Raw genomic sequence first — 13,163 nt, 5'->3', positions numbered from 1 at the left:
TTTTCAAACCTAAATACTTACTACAAGCATTTCTTTATGACGATAAACTAACACTACTGTGTGATTATTATTTAGGTGCACTTTATATTTGAAATCTAATATGTATTAATTTTCCGACATATCAGTATCCTTGTACATCTGATTCAACAGCGAGAGATATGACCAGGAGGTGCTCAAGATCTGAAAAAAATATTCATATAGTTTCAAGCAATTATATATGCGAAAATATTAAAGAGTATACTTGTTGCATTTTAAAGTATTAATTAAATTATATAATATTATGTACTACTGTATACTTTAAACTTAAACATTTATAAGATACTTATTTACAATTTACCTTAGATAGCGTTGCTAGGGTCACATTAGAGAAACCCAATGCTGATAACATACATGGTTCCTGAGCTCTGTATAAAATGAGGGAAAGTTTAATTTATAAATGAAACTATGAAGAATATTGCACTACTAAAGTATAAAACACGAACCTTGCTATGATAATCTGAATAAATTTCCGAAATTTATTGCTTCTCTTGTACCATACACTATTGTATGCAGCTTCAGCAATATCAGTACTCTAAAAATTTAGTTATTTAATTTTAATATGTAATAAGTATTAAGAAAATATTTATTCAATAAAAAAAAGTAATTCTTACAGCATCAGATAACAATTGTCCCGACCAACAAAAGTTAAACATAGCCAGTATGATGCCAAATGTTGCAAGCAGACTTTTAATCATGTCTTTTCCAACCTAAAAGTAGGAATAACGTAATCACTAATCATCTATGATTTATACAATAAAAAAATATTATATTATAAATACGGGAATACCAACTATAGTAAGAAATCCAAAACAGCAAATAATAATCGACGAGAAAGTAACCTGTGCGAATAATAACGGTCCAAAAATGTTATTAATATTCTCAACAACTCTGAAAAAAATATAAAACTTATTCATCGCAATATTTATTATGATAGGCCTTTTGGCTGAACAATATAGGCATGGAAATATAGTATACGTCTACACGTATATTTTGTCGTTTTCCATTACAAAGTATAAAAAAATGTCGATTACAAAAATATCGATTCTGATTTAACTACCTATACAGGTAGATATTTAAAGAACATTTGATTCCTTTGTTTGATTCTGAATGAAATGCAGATACCTTATACTTATAGAAATATTGAAAACGACTTAAAATGACAAACCTAAGTAACTTTTGGTGGCTCTTTACAATGACTTTAATATCAGAACAATCATCCGATAGTGCACCATCAAGGGGCTTTAAATTTTCTAGATCCTTCTGCAGTACAGCTAACAGTCCACTTACATCAAACGTAAGAGATGTAAGAATAAAATCGCTAGCTATGTAAATACATATATGTACACTTCCACCTACAACGATAAATCCAGGGATAAAATATTTATTATTATACTTTTATTATTTCCTTCAACGCCATCTAGGGGCAAGCTAAGTAAAGTATGTTAGGTACGACTGAAATTAAACAACTCTGAAATCGTAGATACTGTATCTACGTCATGTATACACACAATGTAGGTACATTAACAAAGTATACTAATATCATCATTAGAATAAAAAATGTTCTTGATACGATATTATTTTCGTACTTATGCTTTAGTTGAGGATTGTACTCGGTGTTGAACCCTATGCTTATTTCATAGTATGGAAAATTAAATTGATTTGATGTTACCAGATATAAATACTTACACACGAAAGATATGTAAACGTATGCAATAGTATACGCATAATAGGATGGCAAAAAGAAAAAGAAATAACTGTCCAATGGAAAGCGATAGATGATTCCCCCTTCCACAGCGTAGGAGTATATAGTCTCAAACAGCGGTACCATTAGATAAAATGATAATGCTACATAGCCGCATATGTAGAAAACTGCAATAAAAAATTGTGTAGATAAAGATTATTCTAGAACGTTACAAACAAGTCATATTATTTTTGATAGTGGTATAATATATACAGTAGGTACTTAATATTATTGTAATATGTAAGTATTAGGAACGGACGATTCAATAAATTAAATAGATAATGAATAATTAACAGCTATTTTATCTTTACATCGTTGGAAAATCCTTAAACGAGAGGTCCAGATGTTAAGAATTTTAAATTTCTCATCGTCAGTATCTGTTGGCCAGAGTTCAGCTATCTCCAAAATAATTTCTCGTATGCCATTTCGTTTCGCTGCTATTATGCTCATTTTAACAATATCTGGAAGAATATGGAATTGATAAAAGCTTATTGTATGGTGCTAGTTTTTATCTACAAAATATATATAACATTAGCGCCTTATTTATTACTAGCTTCTCAGCGTGGTTTCACCCTCGTTGGTCGTAGCGTGATGATAATATATAGCCTTCTTCCTCGATAAATGGGCTATCTAACTCTGAATTATTCAAATCGGACCAGTAGTTCCCGAGATTAGCGCGTTCAAACACTTCAGCTTTATAATATTAGTTAATCCTACCTTGAGAGGCCATCAAAGTCCCAGGTATTGCATTTATAATATCCAATACGCTCGCACCTTTAGTATTTGCCAAAAATATATACAAATATTGACCGAGGACTGTCGATACGAGCATAATGTAAAATAAAATTAACTTTCTAAATCTTTTCAAAAAATGGGACCGAGATTCATCAAAAATATCAATACCAATAAACTTCACATATTTAACGTGTCGAAAAAATGTTTCTATGAAATCTTTAGGGAGTTGATCCAGCTTCGTCATTTTAGTTTACAAATGTATGAACTAAATAAGAACACAATACTTCAATCTTATTTTTTTATGTATATATCCTTATGTGGTGACGCCTAAGTTATAAGTTGAAATGTGAACTAGTAAGATTTAAAGAATACCTTTATATGCATAATAACACAATTTATTATGATTAACTACATGATTTACAGAGTAAGTGTTGGAATAAGGTCACTTTTATATTTTTTAAATGCCTTTACCTAGGTTGTATGTTGACCAAACTTCAGTAGATCATGGGACATGTTTTATGTCAATCTAAAAATGTTGTAAACATTATGCGTGTTTATTTTTGCTTCTCATTTAGAAAATTCAATACGAGTCCCAATCAACATATTTTTATAAGTATTTCTTGTGGAGTAGAAAAATTAATATTGATCATGGATGAAAATAAAGTTTTATGGTCACCCTTGTACATGGTAAGAAAACGATTACCTACGTTTTATGCATTTCATATTACAAAAGCTAATAAGGCGTCATTATGTATTTTTATGTTATGAATAAAATATAACCTAATCAGTGTAATCACTGTAAAAATATACTTGGAATTCTAACGTACCTATATTTCCATGTATGTCATTTGCATAATCTAATTCATAAAATAGCTTTCAAAAATAAAAAAAAACCACGCTTATCATCTATACAATAATTAATAATAAGTGTACGAATTTAAATTAAATCTGTCAGTTTAAAGTGGGTCAAAAGGAGTCAGTAACATACAGACATACATGTGAATAGATAGCGATAGAGAAATAAAAAACAAAAAAATAATACATAAAAATTTATTATCTAATCCATTCACATTTCACCATCATCAGAGTCTTCAATATCAGCGAGCGCTTGCTTTGCTTGGTTCTCGGCATCTGAAGCAACTTCTTTGGGCACCATCTGATGACGACCTTTGGTATCTTTCGACACCCATGAGAGTTCTAATTCGAATTGTTTGTCTTTTAGTTCATCGTGCACGAGGTAGATACTGAAAAAGACGGGAGGTGGTTGTTGAAAAATCAATTTAATCCATCAGGAACCGGAATCACAGCCACAATAGAAAATCTATTGTGTCGCGGTCGGATCTGGCCGCTCGGTGGTTGAGAGGTTAAATAAAAATTGAAAGGGTGAGGAAGGAAATATCAAATAACATTCTTAATTTTTGCGTAAAATAATTATTACACATAACTATTGTAATTCTGAAAAAAAGAGCATGTGTTCCGAGCACACGTCTCAGAAGTGAAACTTCTTTGGCAGATTCAAAGATACGAAAATCGTCGCCTTACTTTGTACTGACGTGACGGTATTGTCGTGACGCGACCTTTAAATTATACTCTCAACGAACCTAAAGAAGTTTCACCTCAAAAATACACTACATAAACTAGACTAAATACAATCAATGATAAACTATAATAAATTCCTACATATCAAAGGGACAGTTTGTATGTGTGTGCCAGAGATGTCGCTTTTACAAATCTTCAAATTTATATTCCTAATAATTATTGTAAAATTTGTTAGGTACTATTTTTTAAATTTGAATAATATTTATAACTAGCTTTTTGCCCGCGGCTTTTCCCGCGATTCCAAAGAAAAACCAGCATAGTTCCTGTTCCCCTGGGATTGCCGGGATAAAACCTATCCTATGTGTTAATCCAAGTTACCCTCTATATGTGTGCTAAATTTTATCGTAATCGGTTTAGTAGTATTTGCGTGAAAGATTAACAAACATACACATACACATACACATTCATCCTCACAAACTTTCGCATTTACAATATTAATAGGATAGGAAGTAGGATAGTATGATAGGATATGATAACATATAACTGCCTCACACTAATTGTTTTACATACATCTATTAATATCATAAAAACTGAATTTGTTGTTTGTGTGACTAAAATATCTGTTTGACCATGTTTCAAAAACATTTTACCATTAGAATGCCATTTACCAAGTAAAATCCCAAATATCCCTACTAATATTATAAATGCGAAAGTAACTCTGTCTGTTACACTTTCCCGTTTAAACCTCTCAACCAATTTTGATGAAATTTGGCACAGACCATCTTTAGACCCTGAGAAAGAACATAGGCTACCTTTTATCAAATCATCACGCGGGCGAAGCCGCAGGCGGAAGCTAGTAGGTCTTTTCAATAGCAGCAACAATATAAATACATTTGTATAATATAACCAGAGAAAAGATTCTGACATATTGAAAACTTCCTCCTTTTCTGAAGGCAGTTAAAAAGAACTTCTACGGTCACTTCCATTTAAAAAAAATTCTGTTTCATCTGCTATTCATGAATGTAATCTGAGGTTAATAGCATTGTTCAGTTACATAAATAAAGTAATAACAGGCTATAGTTGGCACACAGTGTTACTCGATATTTTTTTTGCACATTTGCATATTCATTCATAGCAATTTAAAAAAAAAGACGGGTTGCACTCCGGGAGTGCCGGCAGAAGTGAAAACTTGATTATTAACGTTGAGCATGTTTGATATTTTGGAATGGTATCCGTCTTACGCTTTTTCGATAAGGTCACGTGACCTGACGCGAGTTTAAGATTTTATACCCATTACAGAAAAAGTGCTCAACGCCGCTAAAGAAGTTTTCACTTCAAAAAATATAAAGAAAAAGAAAAAGTATCTTACATTCTCGCAGCCTCCTTCACTAGATCCTTAACGGGAATATCAGCAAGTTTGAGCTTCTCAATTTCAGTTTTCGCTGCTTGTTTCGCCTTGCCCACTGCACATCCATAGTATGACTGAAATTTATAAAGGAAAAACACTTAAAACAGGAGTATAGGTAATTTATGTACTTAGTAATTTCTTGAGTTTAATTTTAGAGAATATAATACATTAAGAAATTCAAAATTTAACTTATAACATAAAAGTTTCCCCTTGACCACAGTTGCTGAAAAGTGTGTGAAATGCCAGGATAATTATATAATGATTTAGCTAACCGCCCGCGGCTTCACCCGCTTTGTCCAATACCTAATAAATTATATACAAAAACCTTCCTCTTGAATCACTCTATCTATTAAAAAACCGCATCAAAATCCGTTGCTTGGTTTCAAAGATTTAAGCATACAAAGGGACATAGGGACAGAGAAAGCGACTTTGTTTTGTTTAATCCGTCAGTCCTCGGATCACAGACACAATAGAAAATCTATTGTGTCTCGGCCCGATCGGGCCGCTCGGTGGTCAATGGGTTAAAAGATTTTAACAGATTATAAATCCCATTTCAAATCTGTTAAAATCTTTTATTTCTAAATTTATGTACCAGTAACAATAAAGTAATTAATTAGTAGTAAGTGTTTATATATTAAAATGAATGCAATTATGAACAAGTTAAATAATTGTAAAGTAAAGATGAGTGATATTTTAAAACTAGAGAATTAATACAGTTATAAATTATAATATATAATTAAAAGTCTGTTAAGCTTTTGGCTGATTATCACCATTATTATAGTTCACAAGAGCAAATCCTAGACTCCTAGAATAATATTGTGAAAATACGATAACCATTACTAAGAAAAAAAAAATGAAGAAGGAAAAATAAAGAATGCTGCAACGAAACACCGATCGCCCAACAGATTAAGCGCCGTAAGTGGAAGTGGATTGGCCACACGTTACGTAGAGACCCGGAACACATACCAAAGCAAGCTTTGGATTGGAACCCCCAGGGGAAACGAAAACGTGGCCGTCCAAAGTTAACTTGGCGTCGGACTGTCATCGCAGAGGCCAAGTCTATAGGAAAATGCTGGAGTGAAATAAAACATGCTGCCAAAAATCGGGATACATGGCGATGTACTGTCGACGCCCTTTGCCCCACCTAGGGGCCTTAGGATATTAAGTAAGTAAGTAAGTATTACTAAGAAACCATCTGGAACTTGCAGAACAAAATCATTGTATCCATATAAACCTGCAGTTCACAACAATGTTAGAAAAGTATTTATTTATTTATTTAACCATTTATTGTACCACACCATTTAACATTACAGTATATAATATATGGTTGTATAGATTCGAGGTAAGGTACAAAAGGTGACCTTATCGCTTAAAAGCGATTTCTTCCAGGCCACCTAAGGTAACGTTACAAGTACCATGTCTTAGTCTGATTGTACATAATATATTAAAGCTGATAGATTTCAGGAATAATACACAGTAGAAATGAAGTGTGATTTTATGAGTAAAGTACTTATGAAGTTTTCCTATAAACAATTATAGTTCTGCCTCATTTATAATGATCTGGATCTACTGAACTGATTTTAAAAATTATTTTAATATCTAAAGCCATTATTTAAAATTGTTAATGTTTCTGATTCATTTTTATCCCCAGGGAAACATGTGAATGGGTGGAACAATATCGATAATTCTTTTTTTATTATATTCCTTGAAGTACGAGGATGGTTCCTTTGTAGGGAAAACGTAAATTTGTACCACGGGCGAAGCTGGGGCAGTCCGCTAGTCTCATATAAAACAACAATTGTCATAAATTGATTTTAAATGTAATATCTAGTAAGAACAAGGTATTTCTCTGGTTTTTACAAGTAATACTTACAAACGATACACCACTAGGTTCAAGCATGTACATCTGAGGTCCGTCATGTTCAGACCAAGTTCCCAATATAGCAGCGCACCCATAAGGCCTCACCGCACTGTATAATGTATATGCATGCATGTACATAGACACACGCTCATTTAAGTATTTCAAAGGGACTGGGATGCCGTACTGTGATCTGTAGTTTGAGGCCTCAGAACGCGCTGTCTCCACTATTTGTCTAGCATCCGAGATTAGGCCAGATACTGCCTGAAAATTCGATAAATATTATGATTAATTGATGGTAGAATAGAAAGGAAAATTCTTAGGCTGTATGATTAAGCAAAAAAATGTATTGTGCATTAAAAAAAATATGTGTGGCACTCGGGGACTGCCGCGGTAAAGCTTTTGCATAGCATGCCTTCAAGCCACACCTCCGCGCCCGTCGGAGTGGGGAGCGTGAGGTTTTTTCGTTACAAAATTTATGGATTCGGTCCCCGCACTCAAGGCCCACGATAGAAGTTATGCAATAGCTTAAAAACAAATATTTAAGTATTTTATTGTTACTTAGTTACATTATATATCATCTATAAATACTCACCATGCCAACATGTTCATCAATATGAAAGATTCTCTTATTCGCGCCAGGTTCATACAACTTTGATGTAACCAACTTTTCAACAGCAAATACCACACCATCTTTTCCCCGTAATCCAATAACTGTTCCCGAATTTTCTACGGCTTTCGCAGCATACTCTACTTGAAAAACTCGACCATCCGGCGAAAATTGTGAAGCAGACAGATCATACTGAAATTACAAAGACATGAATGAGCAACTTTTTAAAAAGTAACCTCTTTCTGTAACAAACTGTATATTATAAGAATAATTCACAGTAAATGTAACAAGATCTTGGGTATGATATTGTTTTACTTTACAAATAGTCTTTTTTGTAAGTTTTGAAGTATCAGATGAATGGAATTCCTATTTTGAAATCACTGTAAATACGCATTTAACAATGATAATCTGTACTTACTCCTGTTCCTATAGAACTCATGATTATTTATTTATAATTTTTCAGTAAAATAAACGAAGTTTTATGCACTTCACAAGTTACAACTATTGTATTTTTAAAAAATCCAAATCACTTTCGGCAATGATGACAAGCAAATCGCTTGACCACAGATTACAAAAAATTTATTTCAACAACAGATAAAAAATCAACACTATCGGTGCTGCCAATTGCCATACTAAATTATTACAGAATAATAAGATAAAAAACCTGGGGGGTAACCGGCATCTCTTATAGCAAGCTTATTATAACATTACTATGTCTTTTCGTACCGTGACACCCTTAACGCAAGCTTGTTGCAGCGTTAAACTGATTTTGTTTTTCTAGCAATTTTGATGACGCCACTCGTAATAGTTCACTCAATTATTGGGACCGGTGCGAACTGCGATCTATTTGACAATTTGACAGTTATCAGATAATAATAGAACTTTACATCGGCTTGTTCGAAGAAAAGGCTTCAAACCTTTTGATTTAAGAAGAATCGTGTACCTAAATAGTAAACAAGTGCGTAATCATCACGAGTCCCTATGAGATATGGGGGCATCATATGAACAATTTGAAAATACAATATAACCTACAGATTTATCTGTGTAAGTACCATACCCAATGCAAATCTATTTAAAAATACGTCTGTTTATGTACACATTCTCCACTTGTTATTTCTCTGTATAATAAAATGCAACTCTACAGTTTATTCCCTAAACATAAATTTTATCTAATACTTAATGTAAATCTATAAAAGATTGTTTATTATTTCTTCATGATTCAATATATTTCATCATGTTATTATTTACCTATATAGAATATAAGACTATAAAAGTAAATCTACACTCAAATACACTACCCATATTATACTTATGTAATCTGTTGTTAAGGATCTCATTTAATTTTGAGAAATAAAACCATTATTTATTTCCAGATTCTACAATCAATTCCGAGCACTAGGAATAAGATTACCCAGAGTAACCACATGGAAGCATTCATAGTATTCAAGAAGCCATAGTGCCAGCGCAACATGAATATATTTTTTTCAATAGGAAGCAATATCATACTTTAAATGTTTAAGTGCAATAAAAAACATTTATAAATCCAAAATCTTTATTTAGTCCTTTTTATTTATTTATTGACAAATCATTTGCTCCTTTACTTCTCTTGATATCATTTATATAAAAAAAAGTGATAAAACATGGAAGTATTCGAAATTAGATTCAATTCTATTTAGCTTAAATATTTATTAAAAACAATTAGGTATAGATATATATAACTCAAATCCAAATTTGTAAGTAAATAGCATATTAAAAACACCCTTGATTAAAAAAAATTAAGTTTTATTTATAGTACCAGCCTTTAAAACTTAAAATGCAATAAACAAAAACTTTATATTTACATCACAATGAATAATTCCTACACTAATAGATTAATGGTAATTATATTTTTATTTTAAATTTAAATCAATTATTGTATTTGCACAATAAAGAGTAGATAAATAATTTAAAAACTTGCAGCACTTATGTATACTTTTAATTTCATTTTTATTAAACTTAAATGAAAACAATGTAGGTACTATATTAAGGTACAATTAATTTTTTACATTTTCAGATGTATGATACAAATATGAATATTTTAAGTGTAGACATGGTGGCGCCTCCCCCAACTTGAAGTTCTCACTACCACATGATCATCTCCCAAGCCGGTACTTCCTTGTTCAATGTTTGGGCAAGCCGGCAATCAACACAACTGTGAAAGATAAATTGGACTTAAACTGATTCTTTGTTGCTTTAAAATTTAATAAGTACTTACATTTAATATGTTTACTTTTATTATTAAAGGGCTTGTCATGGTGTATGTAAACGTCTAAAAAGAAGTTTTTTAAACAATGTCGGTATGGTTTGTTAAATACCTTATTTGTTAATAATTTTTCAAGTATTTCAACGTTTTAGTTGTATATCTTGCAATTCTTAATATTGTATTAAAAAAAACTTAAATGTGTAGGTACAATGCCTTAGAAAACTTTTAATATAAGTAGCTTCTAACCAAACATAGATAAGTAGGTTTGCTTATAAATTAATATAAATATTTACTTTTGACCAGCTGCTCTAGTTTTTGTGAACTCCCAAATCATTTGCACTTATACTTTCAGAGAATTCTATCAACTTCGTCTCAGCATAACTTTTAACTCGTTGGGAGTTATTTATGTACCTTTGTCTTTGTAACTTTAGGGTCAAGGAGCTTCGCGCACTCTGCACAATGTTCTGCTGCAAGTTAAATAAAAATTACTTCAATTAACAATAATCAAAACAGACGAAATCATGCAAAAACCAATACTTTATTCGTAAAAATATACCTGTGTTATCATAAATCGTCCAATGTTTTAGATATATTAATTATTACTCGTATATTATCTTACCTTGCTATTTCAATTGCTCTTTCATGCCTCTTTCATGCATTCTTTAATGCATATTACTTATCTTTCGCAATTTTTCAATTTGATTTATCCAAATTTTAGATAATAATACGAGGACAGTGATTATGACATTTGGATTTTTGACGTTTAATTTTCAATCACCGCCATTTTTATAATAACAACCTTGTTTTGTTGAGTTCACAAAATAATCTTACTTTATTTTGGTACCGGGAGCCTTTTCAACATGATTACTATACGATTGCCTAGTGCCTACAATGTCCAAAGAGCGAATGAATTCCGAAGTTTTGTCTATTTTTTTAAGATTAATGGCTTGGCTACGAGGCTTTTAGGCCAAGTCGTAATGAATTGTATCGAACATTAAACGTCAAAAATCAAAATGTCATGTCACACAGTCACTGTCCTAATAATTCATATTACTAAAATTTCAGATAATATAAACTTAAATATGTGAATCTCATCTCTGGATAAATGAGAAAGTGCGAAAAAGCAATATTGAAATAGCAAGGTAAGATAAAGTACGAGTAAGGACGATTTATGATAACAGACTACAGAGATATATTTTTACGAATAAAGTTTTGGTTTTTGCATGATTTCGTCTGTTTTGATTATTGTTACTTAATTGAAGTAATTTTTATTTAACTTACAGCAGAACATTGTGCAGAGTGCGCGAAGCTCCCTGACCCCGAAATTACAAAGACAAAGATAGGTACATGAATAACTCCCAACGAAGTAAAAGTTATGATGAGACGAAGTTGATAGAATTTTCTGCTGAAAGTTTAAGTGCAAATGATTTGGGAGTTCACAAAAACTAGAGCAGCTGATCAAAAGTAAATATTTATATTAATTTATAAGCAAACCTATCTATGTTTGGTTAGAAGCTACTTATATTAACAGTTTTGTAAGGAATTACCTGTGGGAATTACACACCTACACATTAAACTTTTTTTTAATACGATATTAAGAATTGCAAGATAAACAACTAAAATGTTAAAATACTTGAAAAATGATTAACAAATAAAGTATTTATTATTTAACAAACTATACCGACATTGTTTAAAAAAACATCTTAAATTACATACACCATGACAAGCCCTTTAATAATAAAAGTAAACATATTAAATGTACTTATTAAATGTTAAAGCAACAAAGAATCAGTTTAAATCCAATAATTTATCTTTCACAGTTGTGTTGATTGCCGGCTTGCCCAAACATTGAACAAGGAAGTACCGGCTTGGGAGATGATCATGTGGTAGTGAGAACTTCAAGTTGGGGGAGGCGCCACCATGTCTACACTTAAAATATTCAAAGAAAATGTAAAAATTTAATTGTACCTTAATATAGTACCTACATTGTTTTCATTTTAACTTTTAAGTTTAATAAAAATGAAATTAAAAGTATACATAAGTACTGCAAGTTTTTGAATTATTTATCTACTCTATATTATGCAAATACAATAATTGATTTAAATTTAAAATAAAAATATAAATACTATTAAGGTGATGAATTAATTTTTCTAACATTTACGGCCCTTTTTAAACCTTCGTAATTTTTATATTATTAAAGTTATCGTGATGAAAATTCTTGACAAGAAAGTTCAATAGTAACACAATACGTCTACCGTTTTAGAAACATGATTCCATGATATTTTCTCGATAGAAAAAAAATACAAAGTTCTCATTGTTATTTTTTTATAATCTCTGGCATCTTCAAAATAACAAACGTAAAGTTACGACTTTTTGGATATTAACTATAAAATATACAACCTATACGTCTACCGTGTTAGAATTTTGAAATATGCGATGGTTTTGAAATAAACAAGAAATACTTGAAATTAGCGCCTGACCAGCCAATATAGCGAGAGCCGCCCTGTACCTTCCTACCCCGATCGCTGCACGAGTCATTCCCGCTACGGCCGTCACACGGGGAACTTGTGTCGCTCGCGCAATCGTAAAAAAGGGTGACAACACGATAAGACAAAATGAGACAAATGGGGACAATAAAGAAAATAAGAAGAAGAAACATAAAGGTTGGAGGAAAAAGAATGCTTACAATTGGAACAAATTAATGAAGTAAGTTGGTTTTATTTTAAATTTGATGATAATTGTATTATAGACGATGTTTGATATGTACCCCTGTTTTAAGTACATAACGAATGTGTAAGATTTTTTCATTTATAGCATAGATAATCTTTTCAGAAATCCGGAATCCAGAAGGAAAATAAACCCACTGATTGTTCACAATGTGAACCCACTCCTTCGTAAGTACCTTTATTCAGTCAAAAATGTATGTTATCAACGTTCTACTGGTTTTATCGCATGATTCCATTTTTAGCAAAAAGCAACAAAGTGCAAAGA

At 31.5% G+C, this 13,163-nt stretch overlaps 2 protein-coding genes and 1 long non-coding RNA gene across 3 annotated transcripts; 1 reads left to right on the top strand and 2 right to left on the bottom strand.

Annotated features, from left to right (window-relative positions):
- Positions 1 to 105: 105 nt before the first annotated feature.
- LOC149907096 (putative odorant receptor 85d) lies at positions 106 to 2,612 on the bottom strand. The gene is made up of 8 exons (XM_090103826.1): positions 2,498 to 2,612; positions 2,092 to 2,241; positions 1,205 to 1,391; positions 819 to 927; positions 651 to 746; positions 483 to 571; positions 338 to 404; positions 106 to 180 (listed from the first exon to the last, which is right to left on the bottom strand). The coding sequence occupies exons 1-8, from the start codon at positions 2,610 to 2,612 to the stop codon at positions 106 to 108; spliced, it is 888 nt and encodes a 295-aa protein (XP_089959952.1).
- Positions 2,613 to 3,551: 939 nt separating this feature from the next.
- Prosalpha7 (proteasome alpha7 subunit) lies at positions 3,552 to 8,491 on the bottom strand. Its single transcript, XM_090103739.1, has 5 exons — positions 8,349 to 8,491; positions 7,916 to 8,122; positions 7,336 to 7,584; positions 5,424 to 5,536; positions 3,552 to 3,759 (listed from the first exon to the last, which is right to left on the bottom strand). Exons 1-5 carry the CDS (start codon positions 8,367 to 8,369, stop codon positions 3,582 to 3,584), a joined length of 768 nt encoding a protein of 255 aa, XP_089959865.1. The 5' UTR covers positions 8,370 to 8,491; the 3' UTR covers positions 3,552 to 3,581.
- Positions 8,492 to 12,380: 3,889 nt separating this feature from the next.
- Positions 12,381 to 13,163, top strand: LOC149907094 (uncharacterized). The gene is made up of 3 exons (XR_016456968.1): positions 12,381 to 12,878; positions 13,005 to 13,066; positions 13,141 to 13,163. It is a non-coding gene; the product is annotated as an uncharacterized LOC149907094 (long non-coding RNA).

This window comes from Colias eurytheme, chromosome 7 (assembly GCF_061535395.1).
Source record: "Colias eurytheme isolate Ceu_HAF_F1 chromosome 7, ilColEury1 Martin Lab GWU primary, whole genome shotgun sequence".
In the NCBI taxonomy this organism is placed as follows: domain Eukaryota; kingdom Metazoa; phylum Arthropoda; class Insecta; order Lepidoptera; family Pieridae; genus Colias; species Colias eurytheme.
The sequence above is the reverse complement of the archived record's forward strand: the minus strand, read 5'-3'. Positions and strand labels throughout refer to the sequence as shown.